General features: G+C 40.1%; 1 protein-coding gene across 1 annotated transcript; it reads right to left on the bottom strand.

Annotated features, from left to right (window-relative positions):
• Nucleotides 1-9,839: 9,839 nt before the first annotated feature.
• Nucleotides 9,840-10,652, bottom strand: LOC124174183. The gene is made up of 2 exons (XM_046553283.1): nt 10,193-10,652; nt 9,840-10,100 (listed from the first exon to the last, which is right to left on the bottom strand). The coding sequence occupies exons 1-2, from the start codon at nt 10,314-10,316 to the stop codon at nt 9,922-9,924; spliced, it is 303 nt and encodes a 100-aa protein (XP_046409239.1). The 5' UTR covers nt 10,317-10,652; the 3' UTR covers nt 9,840-9,921.
• Between the last annotated feature and the right edge of the window lie 595 nt (nt 10,653-11,247).

Here is an 11,247-nt window from a genome sequence, read left to right on the forward strand (position 1 = left end):
AAGACGGTAGAGGAAAGATGGGATAATATAAAAAAGGGAATAGTCAAAGCGGCGGAGAAGTCAATTGGTTACGTTGACAATAGAAGGATAAAGAAGCCGTGGATAACGGAGGCAATGGTAAATGAAATGGAGGAGAGGAGGAAGTGGAAAACGTGGACACAGAACAGGGCAAAAGAATGTATAGGGAATTTAATAATCGATTACGACGTGAAACTAAGAGGGCAAGGGAGGCTTGGTGGAAAAGACAGTGCGAGGAAATGGAAAAGTTCCAGAAGGATGGAGAAGTAGGCGCGTTGTACGCCAAAGTTAAGTCGATATCGGTCGGCAAAAGAGGACAAGCCATGTCTAAAATTAAGGCTAAAGATGGGAGGATGCTAACCGAGCGAGAAGAGGTACAGGGTAGGTGGAAGGAATACGTGGAGGACCTGTATGACGGAACGAACAGACCAGAGAGAATGACTCTAGAGGAGAAAAGTGCAGTGGAGGAGGATAATCTTGGGCCGGAGATATTAGATTCAGAAATAGAGAGATCACTCCGTGATATGAAGGCTAGGAAAGCAGTAGGCGTGTACAACATCCCGTGTGAGCTTCTGAAGAATCTAGGGAAGGAAGGTAAGAAAAGGTTTTTCGAACTAGTGCGCAAGATCTATGAGGAGGGATGTTGGCCGGAGGATTTCGTGGAGACGGTTTTAATTCCGCTTCCGAAAAAGAAGAAAGCTGTGGAATGCGGAGATTATAGGACTATCAGCCTAATATCCCATGCGGCTAAAGTAGTGCTGAGGATATTGAACAGACGAATTGAGGCGAGGGCAAACGAGTATTTGGGCGAAGATCAGTTTGGTTTCAGAAAAGGGAAGTCAACTCGTGATGCAATAGCAATAATGAGGGCCCTCGTGGAGAGGAACCTAGAATATGAGCAGGACGTATATGTGTGTTTCGTGGATTTTGAAAAAGCGTTTGATAGGGTGAACTGGGTAAAGTTAATGGATATACTCAAGAGAATAGGTGTAGACGGGAGGGATAGACGACTGATTTGTAATCTGTATATGGCCCAGACTGCGCAAGTGAGGATAGCGGACGGAGAATCTGGGTGGGCAAGCATTGGCCGAGGTGTGAGGCAAGGCTGTCCTCTATCGCCACTGCTCTTTAACCCTTTCATTGCGTAAAATTTTCTCAGAGATGTTTCACATTGGCGGAGAATTTGTTTTCACTGCATTCACTTTGTTTTTCGAAAATATGAAAACAATTTCAATAAAAAAGGGATTTTTATATTTATTTGACAATTTATTAAACAATTTGTTAATGGCATCACAGTGATGCCATCCGCACCCATGTGGTAAATGCTCCGGATATTTATGCAACCCGTTACACAGACATTAGAAACGACGGACAACATATTTTTACATAGCAACTAAGAAGCTTGAAATAATTTCTGAAATGATGGCGGAATTGAATTATAAAATAAGATAAATAATTTTTCAGATGTCATCCACTATCCATGCATCAAATTTTGGGTAAATAAAAGTTTTCGAATTTTAATTTTCACATCTAAATTTTTAAATTTACTAGTAACTTAGATTTGGATGCAAACATATGAAAGTTTTTTTATCTTTTTGCTATTTTCTTTTGCGTTAATGCTGAAAATACTAACTAATAGTTGTGTAATTCTTTGAAGAAAGGGTTCAAACACAGCCCTGGAACATCTGCACATCATACACCATCAGAGTTATACTGATTCGCCACTTTAGTCGTTCTAAGGACGTGAGGAGGATTATTTCTTCTGTTTGTCCTTAGAGTTTCAATAGTGTGTCTTTTGAGTAACTCAATAGATATTTGAACAGATTATTATAATTTTTATGATGATTATAATTTTCCATGTATAAACTCAGTAGAGTAGCCACGGGAGGGGGGGTTATGGGTAACAACCCCCGTTGAGGTGCCAAAAACGGGTAAAATGGCCCCCGCACCCTCCAGAAGGGCCCACAAACCTCCGGCAAAAACCCCCCATTTCAATATCGTGGCTACGCGACTGTATAAACTGTGCCCACTGAGGAGAAATCTATTGATTAATTTTCGCACGACTTTGTTTGCATATCCCCTGCCTCCAACATCAGGATCCTTCGCCCCAGTGTAAATTATAGCATCTTGCACGAGGCCATTAGGCTCAGAAAGCATATATAATGTTATGCTGCTCTTGTGACGCCAAAGCAACATGGACTAATGAAGCAGAGTTCTTTAAACGTGTAATAAATTTCTTTCATTCTTTGAGTGAATAATTTCAAAAGGGGTCGAATTTTATGCAAGGGGTCTTGGTATCGGATCATCTACTCCAGGGTTCCTGCCAAACTGCATGCAACGGAAAATTAGTTAAAATTTGTCTCGGGAAAAAGTGCTGTGAAGGAGGGAAAAATCGAAGATATTTTCCTACCTTTTCCAATAATCTGGAATGGATGGCCATCTTACAATACTTCATACAATCATACATTAGGTATATCGGACCAAAAATGTCTCCCATACCCCACGAGTAAGATTCCTATGCTCGGTTATCCTTGAAGAACTGCATGTTGAGAAGCATTGGCAATATAGACCAAAGCCTTCCAGACGAAAATATTTCCTCCAGCTCCACATACTTGCATCCTCAACGTAAACCTCAGTTAACACCTATAAAATATACTACAATAAAATACATTACACTTACAAAATGCACAAGACTGATGAGGTTGCTCTTTTGCAGTCAGAAAGAGATGTAAGCGTTAAAGTTTAGAACCGACGTACAAGAAATGTCTAAACGTGAATGCTCCAGATAAAACGGCAACGTATAATAATCCAAAAATAATTGTTTCTTTGCGCATAGAAATTTTGCTGACTTTCTTTTCTGATTATGATATGGTCGAAGTAAATGATTTGGTCGAAGTAAAATATGTAAATTCCTTCAAAGTTAAAAAAAAACCTTCGCGGAGAAGACCCAATGCAGTGTTCCATGCATACACTTGAGTAAATTGTGCCAGAGGTAGTTTTATTGCGAGGAGATGTTCTAAGCCTAGTTGACCAAAGGCTGATACATAAAAGGTCTTTGGGGTTTGAAAATAGGAATAAAGTTAAAAATGAAGATGTCTCCCATATTCAACGTAAGTGGCTAAATATACGTAAAATACCAAAATGTCCAATGGAAAAAGGCCATACGGTAATATTAGAAAAAAATCTCTATAGAGGAGTGAAAATGCACGCAATCGAAAGATGTCCGAAGGAGAGACTGTACTAATAACGAGAGTCGCAAAAACTGAGAAGGAAGAGCTGACCTTTTCTACGACATGCACACAACAGAATAGTTGCATGGATTTCTAATAAGAATGGCAAAAATACTTCTAAAAATAGAGATAACAGGCGACACAGAGCGACTTGTAGTCTATTCCGCGGTGACGGAAAACGACTTTTTTATTTGAGCCCCGAAATTCGATCATTTTTTCCCCAAGGATTTCCCCAATTCTAATTTCTCCTTCAAAATGGAAAAAATAAAAAATTTTCCCTAAAACCTTCATTATTTCCCGTGAATAACGAATTGGTGGTCGTAATTATTCCCACCGAGTAACTTTAACAAACTGATACGAAATAAATGAGAAGAACTCGAAAACTCTATTTCCTCTTCCGTAGCCAATATAATCAGACCCCTATTGAAAGGATCGTTCAGAAAATGAGTGGCAAATATATTATGGAAGAATGTTAGGAGTTATAACGGCATTATGTAAGTATTAAGTTTAAACATCAATAAAAACAGCAACAGATTATTCATATGTGTTTAGCGTGTGTAGGTATAGTGATCGTAATTTGAAATACGAAAATATTTTTCGCCAATGAGATGAAAGGAAATATTGTTTGAAAAATTTTAATCGGACTAAAACGAAAATAATAACCTTCAAATGTGGCAACAATTAGTACAAATATTCAGAAAAGTAAAGAAAATATCACATTTAAATTTTTTTGTAATGGCGTAAAAATCTTACAAATAAAAATGTACTCCATAAATGTAAAAAAATTTACTCAAAAAATATAAACTATTTTTCAAAAACGGAAGGCATATGCAGGTAGCCTAATCCATTTTGTGTGCGGGAAACCATAATGAGAGTAGATAGAACAGAGCGGAGGAGCGTAGGGAGCGATTGAAGGACATAGGCCGGCGTGGCATCAATGTGATGCCACCCGCCCGTTGGCAGGACCTACGCTGGGCATCAATGCTATGCCATCCGCACTCAAAGGGTTAACGTGTATGCTGAAGAGATGGTAAGGGAAGCGTGGGATGAGTTAGAACCTGGGATAAAAGTGGGAGGAATGATGTTCAAATCAGTGAGATTCGCGGATGACCAGGCGTTGATCAGTCAGTCAGCAAGGGGGCTTCAGGCCCTAGTGGATGCGTTATACGAACGTTGCGAGGAGTTTGGGATGAGGATTAATCACAAGAAAACTAAGGTAATGCGGTTTTGTAAAGCATCACGAGCGAGGAATGTGAGACTCAAGATAAAGGTGGGTGGTGAAAAACTTGAGCAGGTTGAGCAATACAACTATTTAGGCAGTACGTTAGAGGAAAATGGATACAGTAGTAAGGGCATCAGGAAGAGAATAGCATTAGCAAAGGAGGCGTTCATGAGCAGGAAGGAGCTTCTGAGAGGATCGTTGTGTAAGAGTTTAAAGAAAAGGTTAGTGAAGAGTTTGGTTTGGAGTGTAGCTCTCTACGGTGCGGAAACGTGGACTCTGAGGAAAGAAGACGAGAGAAGATTGGAGGCGTTCGAGATGTGGGTATGGAGAAGAATGGAGAGGGTAAAATGGACGGAGAGGTAAAGGAACGACGAAGTGCTTGATATGGTTGGCGAGGAGAGAACGCTTTTAGATGAGATACGCAGGAGACAGAAGGTTTGGATGGAGTTAGTGCTTAGCGGTGAGGGGATGTTGAAAATGGTTTTGGAGGGTAGAATGTTGGGGAAACTAGGGAGGGGAAGGAAAAGAATAGGATTTTTAGATAGGTTGAAAGAGGTAGGCCTTACTGTGAATTAAAGAAGGCAGTGCTGGAAGGAAAGGGAGGCTCCCAGATCACCTCTTTAGCATCCATGGAAACCTACCTTAATCGGTAGAATACTATAATAATAATGTTTTATACTGAAACTTTTTGCGCTGCCGAATTCTTTTTCTCTCAGTTCCTTTTGACCCAGGCAAAATTAAATTTAATTATCTTAGAGAACTGAACTTTCGTGTGAACATTTTCAGCCGGCTTGTCCTTTTTTAGCAGAATAATGGTGTCCCATTGTTCCCACATTGTCGATTTTTCGGGGAACTATGGAGTGTATGTTGATAGTGTTCCAGTCTTTTGATTGGAAGCTTTTTGACTTGAGCAGAAACCTGCCGTTAGGGGGAAAAACATGAGAAAAAAAGTCAAAGATTAATATCAAATACGTAAAAGAATTCTGCCCTCTGGTGTACCTACACTGTAAGAGGCAGCGTTTTTATACGTACCAAAGTTAAATATTAAATACTCTGAGAGCAATCAGTAAGTGTCATGCAATTGAAATTTGTTACACATAAGGAAAAGTTTTCCCTGTGTTATGTAGTGGGCATTTAGTTGCTTAATTTTTCGTATTTCTGTGAATTAATTGCGGCTTACCCAACGTAATGTTTCTGCAAATTACCTAGCTGCTACCTACGTAATTCTCATGTATGCTGCTAAATAGTGAATGATTTCCTGAGGAGGGGGATCATTTGGGAAAATTATCTCCGAATCTCACTTTTGCTATTATTTATTCGACCAGCTTTGAAAAATCATTTGAAGTACTTACTGAAAATGACATTCATATGTGTGTAGGTGATTTAGCCGTTGCAGAAAAACGTGTGTTTGTGTCAAGTTTATATTGTTTGTGTATATTGATCTCCCAAATCAAAGAAAAAGAAGATCGTGGGGTGCAGTATTTATTTAATTGCTCTCTATCTAGGAAGTACCGTTTTTAAGCAGGCTTTTTGTCTTCTATTTCGTTAAAGCTACTTGGAGCTTGTATTCACATAACTGCGATGTTTCGCCTCCTATTGATCGAAATTGTATACTTCCAGAATAATGGATCCATTGGAGACAAGCTGCGTCGTACATCAAACATGGCGAACCATTACAATTTCTGCAAACGCACTGTAATAGAATCTCTTTCCACATTATATTTTTCCGTTTAGGATATTTTTTCCTGCCATGATGCTGACTTTTTTTGTGGTGCGTGCTTAATGTTGCGCCTTCAGTTATTTTTCCTGATTCTATGGTCTTTCACTGAAGTATCCCAGTGGGGAAAAGTTAGTTCAAAAGATATGCAAAGAATATTCTCCAGCGAAGCAACTTTAGTGCAAAGAATGTTCTTCATGAACGTCCAAAGAACCAACAAATGGCGCACTATCCGAGTTCAAAGAACATTCTCCTGCAGTAGTGCAAAGGATGTTCTTTGGTTATTCATCTTGCACTACCTATGGCCAGATCGTGCGATAAGAAGGTTCAAAGTTGCTTCTTAGGATATGTATCGTGAACTACCTCTTGCCAGAGGGTCCAAAGTTGCTTCATAGAACATGCATTTTGCACAACCCCTGGCTAGATGCTTCATTGGGAAGGTTCAAAGTTGCTACGTAGGATATGCATTGTGCACTACCCCTAGCTAGATGCTACATTGAGAAGGTTCAAAGTTACTTCATAGGACATGCATTTTGCACTAACCCTGGCTAGATGCTACATTGAGGAAGGTTCAAAGTTGCTCCATAGGCTATTCACCGTGCACTACCCCTTACCAGATCCTACATTGAGAAGGTTCAAAGTTGTTTTATAGGATATGTATCGAGCACCACCTCTTAGCAGATCCTACATTGTGAAGGTTCATAGTTGCTCCTTAGGATACGCATCGTGCACTACACCCGGCGAAATTCTACAGCGAGAAGGAACAAAGGTGATCCATAGAATAGGATATAATAGGATCCATAGGATAGGATGCATGATGCACTGCCTCTGGCTATATGAATCCGCAAGAATGATCAAAGCTGCTTCAAGTTCAGTGCTATACCAATTGTAGGGACAGTAGGCCGGCCCTTATTTTTCAGAATTTTGAAAAGTTGTGTTTTCCTAGTCTCAAAATGATCCAAATGAAGTTTATATTCACATGTTAAAATTTGATTACTTTAAAATAAGGGCAACCCGTGCCCCAAGGGCCCTAAGTACTGAGGACCCTCAATTGAGTTTTTTGGAGCAGAAAAAGTGCTATCCCTATGTAAAACGTAAAAGTAAAGGTCTTAAGGGCCGATTTTCTGTTTGTTTTTACCTATCTCTAAGCGTTTACGAGATATCGTCCGTCGTAATGCAATCCACCCCCCAGGGCGCTACCCCGCACCGCGGCGCCGCTGAGGTACGCGCCGCACCACTTACTAGACACTTCCCCTACACCCCCTCCCCTCCTTCGACAAAGACTTTCCTCCTGATGACAATATTTACATGCTAGTGGTACAGAGTTGAACAGGTCGTTCCTCTTGTGTCATGATTAATGTTGTTTAAGCCTACAATATCAATTTTAACCCTTCAGTGCCATCCTATGCACTGGGCACCGACCCCTTAAACCTTAATTTGTTGCCACCATACGGCCGCGAACCATTCCAGCAAGTTCCAAAATGCTCTTTATGTACAAAATATTACAAGCATTGTGTCTGTGAGTTATGAAGGAATGAAGGAGATGAACATGGCTTCCAAGGCTCCAACAGTAGATAGAAATATTCAAGGAAGAAGAAACGAGGCAGTCAGTTCACGGACAGTGGAGAGATAGTTCTAGTGTACAATGTGCAAAGGATAGGAAGTGCTAAGTTTTTTAGGATGTAAGGAGAATAATGGCGAAATAAGTAGTTTATCATGAATACACGTGACATTCATTTTAAGAATAGGCCAACAAGGAAAGGCATGAAATCAAGACTAAATCCAGGCATTGAACTGGTTGGAAAAGAAAGTGAAGAAAAACTTGGCTGAAAGTTACCTACAGTGAGAAGAGTACTGTGTGTTTTCTCTATCACCTAATGGGTTCAAAATGCATGAGACTAAGTGCGAGAAAAACCGTAAGAGATGCGTTTCATCCATAGTACAAAACGAGAATTCCTGCTATTACGGTAAAATAAAGCGATTGAAAAGCTAGAAAAATGACGCAAAGAATGGATGAACGTGCGACGAAATAAAGAGAGAGCGCGAAATACAGTGGATATGAAGAGAAGAGAATCTTTCGTAACAAAATTTGATGATTTGTTTGACATTGAAAGGAGCGGTACCATTGAATTTTTGACGCCCGAGGAGGAAAGTGCAGTTAATCTCTCGGATAAATGTGCTTGGGCTGAAGAAGTAAAATTCTTACGCAATCAAAGAGGAGCACTAATTGCAGTTATTAGTGGAATAGATTTCAATATATTCAAAAAGAAAGAAAAAGATGTGGTTCTCCGCTCCCAACAGGGACCCGCAGTTCCTAAAAAGGATTGTTAATTGCGAAAGTGTTAACCTGGACATAGCGAAAGCAGTACAAAAGAGGTTTTCAAACCACTTGTGGTACCTGAGTGCGGAGTTGTAGGCCTGGCATTCTTTGACGGATCCTTTTCTAGGTATAACAAGGAAAACGTGATACTCCGTATTGAGGACATGCGGGGGAAAATGTGATCCACCGAAGAAGGCATTCTATAAACATAAAGACATGACTAAGGTATCTTTATCAAATTTTGTCACCACTAATTCGAGAAAGCTATTTAATACATTGTAAATATGCACTCCATTATTTGATGCGCACATGCCAGGATGGGATGAACATCCAAGAACTATTTGCAAATTATTCTCGGTCCACAAGTGGTGAATGATTGTGCAGAGAGAGGGTTGAAACAAATTCAAGGTTTTTAGTCAGTTAAGGAAGAAAGCTTTAAAAATTTATTACTAAGTGCGAATTTTCAACGAAATACAACCCCTAAAGTGCGCAAAGACACTTTAATTGCCAAATATGGGATTTCAGTGAAAGATTAGAAGTACTCTGAAAATTTATTTTATTTTGGTTGATATCTACTGAAATTCATGACTAGCGTGAAAATAAATTGATCAATTGGATTGGAAATATTGTCATTGCAATTTAATTCTTTCTAAAGTAAGCACATTTTTTTAGGGGCTAGATATTGCTAGTGGGAGTAAAGACTTTGTCGAGGGAGGGGAGGGGGTGGAGGGGAAGTGTCTAGTAAGTGGTGCGGCGCGTACCTCAGCGGCGCCGTGGTGCGGGGTAGCGCCCTGGGGGGTGGATTGCATTACGACGGACGATATCTCGTAAACGCTTAGAGATAGGTAAAAACAAACAGAAAATCGGCCCTTAAGACCTTTACTTTTACGTTTTACATAGGGATAGCACTTTTTCTGCTCCAAAAAACTCAATTGAGGGTCCTCAGTACTTAGGGCCCTTGGGGCACGGGTTGCCCTTATTTTAAAGTAACCAAATTTTAACATGTGAATATAAACTTCATTTGGATCATTTTGAGACTAGGAAAACACAACTTTTCGCAATTCTGAAAAATAAGGGCCGGCCTAAGGGACAGGCGAAGGAGAAATCTTATGTACATTCATTTTGGAAATAAATCCAAGAAGGAGGGTATAAAATAATAATGTAATATAGGTATTTAATGTAAAAATTTATGTTCATAAAAAATGACATTCATATTAAATGGCAAATATTATAGAAACAATGTGAAAGCGAGCGAATAAAAGTAATTGAGGAATGATTGATGATGATAACACAAAGCATGAAAAGAATACACAATGTATATTATACATATATACTAATTGTTTCCACATAAAAATTATTCCACGGCAAATAGGCAAAGCACGCATACTTATGTTGAAGCTTAAAAATGAAATTTTTAATGGGCTTCTTCATTCGCCTCTTCCCCCATTGGCTCTGCCTGTCTGTACGTCCATGGAAATGCCAGTGGCGGGTCATTTTTGCCTTGCCGTGATGGTGCAAGTGTTAAAAATCTACCCGCACATTTCTTCACCTCCTTTCCCTGAATATTAGGTGTGCTCACTCTTTCCATGATCTCTGCAAGAAAAAAATTTATTGGTACATTGAAACGATTTTGGATCGCTAAGCAACTATAATTCAGCAGATAATTCAGAAATTCAATAACAAACCTTGGAGGCACTTCTCCAGCACGGGCAATGATGATTTCAGGGCTAATTTATCTCCTTTCCCCCTTTTATGGACACCATCCCACACATAATGAGCAGCACAATAATTAGTCATTATTGTCCCCATCACAATGTTGGCGATATCAACAGGCCTTTTTTTCCTCCAGCTAGGGCTATCATGAATTTGATCTGAAATTAAGTTCGAACTTCTTTATTAATGGAAATGCAGGGAAGCAGATAACGGAATAAAATATACTTGTCCCCCAAGAGTGTGAGGGATTGCGGAGTTAGGTGTAGGGAATGGCAGATGAGGTAAATTCTCTGAATCATTTGGGGTTATGGTTATACGGATAGACAGAAATCAATTAAATGCGAGCTATGCTCCTGCCGAAATAATGGATTCGAGTTTCGTTCTAAAGGAAAATTTTCCTGTGGCCAGGCCATACTGAAGTAATATCAAAATTAAAACACACACAAAAGTAAAATAAAATAACGAAAATAACAAAAAAATCGGAGTAAATGTCCTTTAGATTATTCACTGCAAAGTAAGCCCCCGAAAAGTAAAATGAATTTTGGATAAATTAATTTTTCACGTGACACCAAAATGTCGCGACGGGACGACACTGCTACCTACTAGTAGGTCTTCTGCCTGGATAAGGTCCCGAAGGGAGAGCGAATCAAATGCTCATTGGGAGTAACTAACTCAGCTTTTATTGTTCGCTGTTATTCCGTTCGTACACTTTCACGGGGGGGGGGGGGGGATTTGAGGCTGGCGCGCACGGAGGTGGAATGCTTGGGTATAGAACTTACGTGGCGGCGAGTAGGGAGAGGCGGTGCTGATGGTCGTGGACTTGGTCGTACCCGGTTCGATTCCCACACGAGTTGTTGCTCGAGAACTACCGCAGCTTCCGCGTCAAGGTCCCGAAGAGTCCCCGGATGGAGAATCGCAGAAGTCCTCGAACGACGAACTCGTCCAACCCAGGCACCAGCATTAACGCACTCACTGTACTGCCATGAAAAACTGTCCACGCGGGACAGAATTTCTGCCCTATATGTCC

This window comes from Ischnura elegans, chromosome 2 (assembly GCF_921293095.1).
Source record: "Ischnura elegans chromosome 2, ioIscEleg1.1, whole genome shotgun sequence".
Classification (NCBI taxonomy): Eukaryota; Metazoa; Arthropoda; class Insecta; order Odonata; family Coenagrionidae; genus Ischnura; species Ischnura elegans.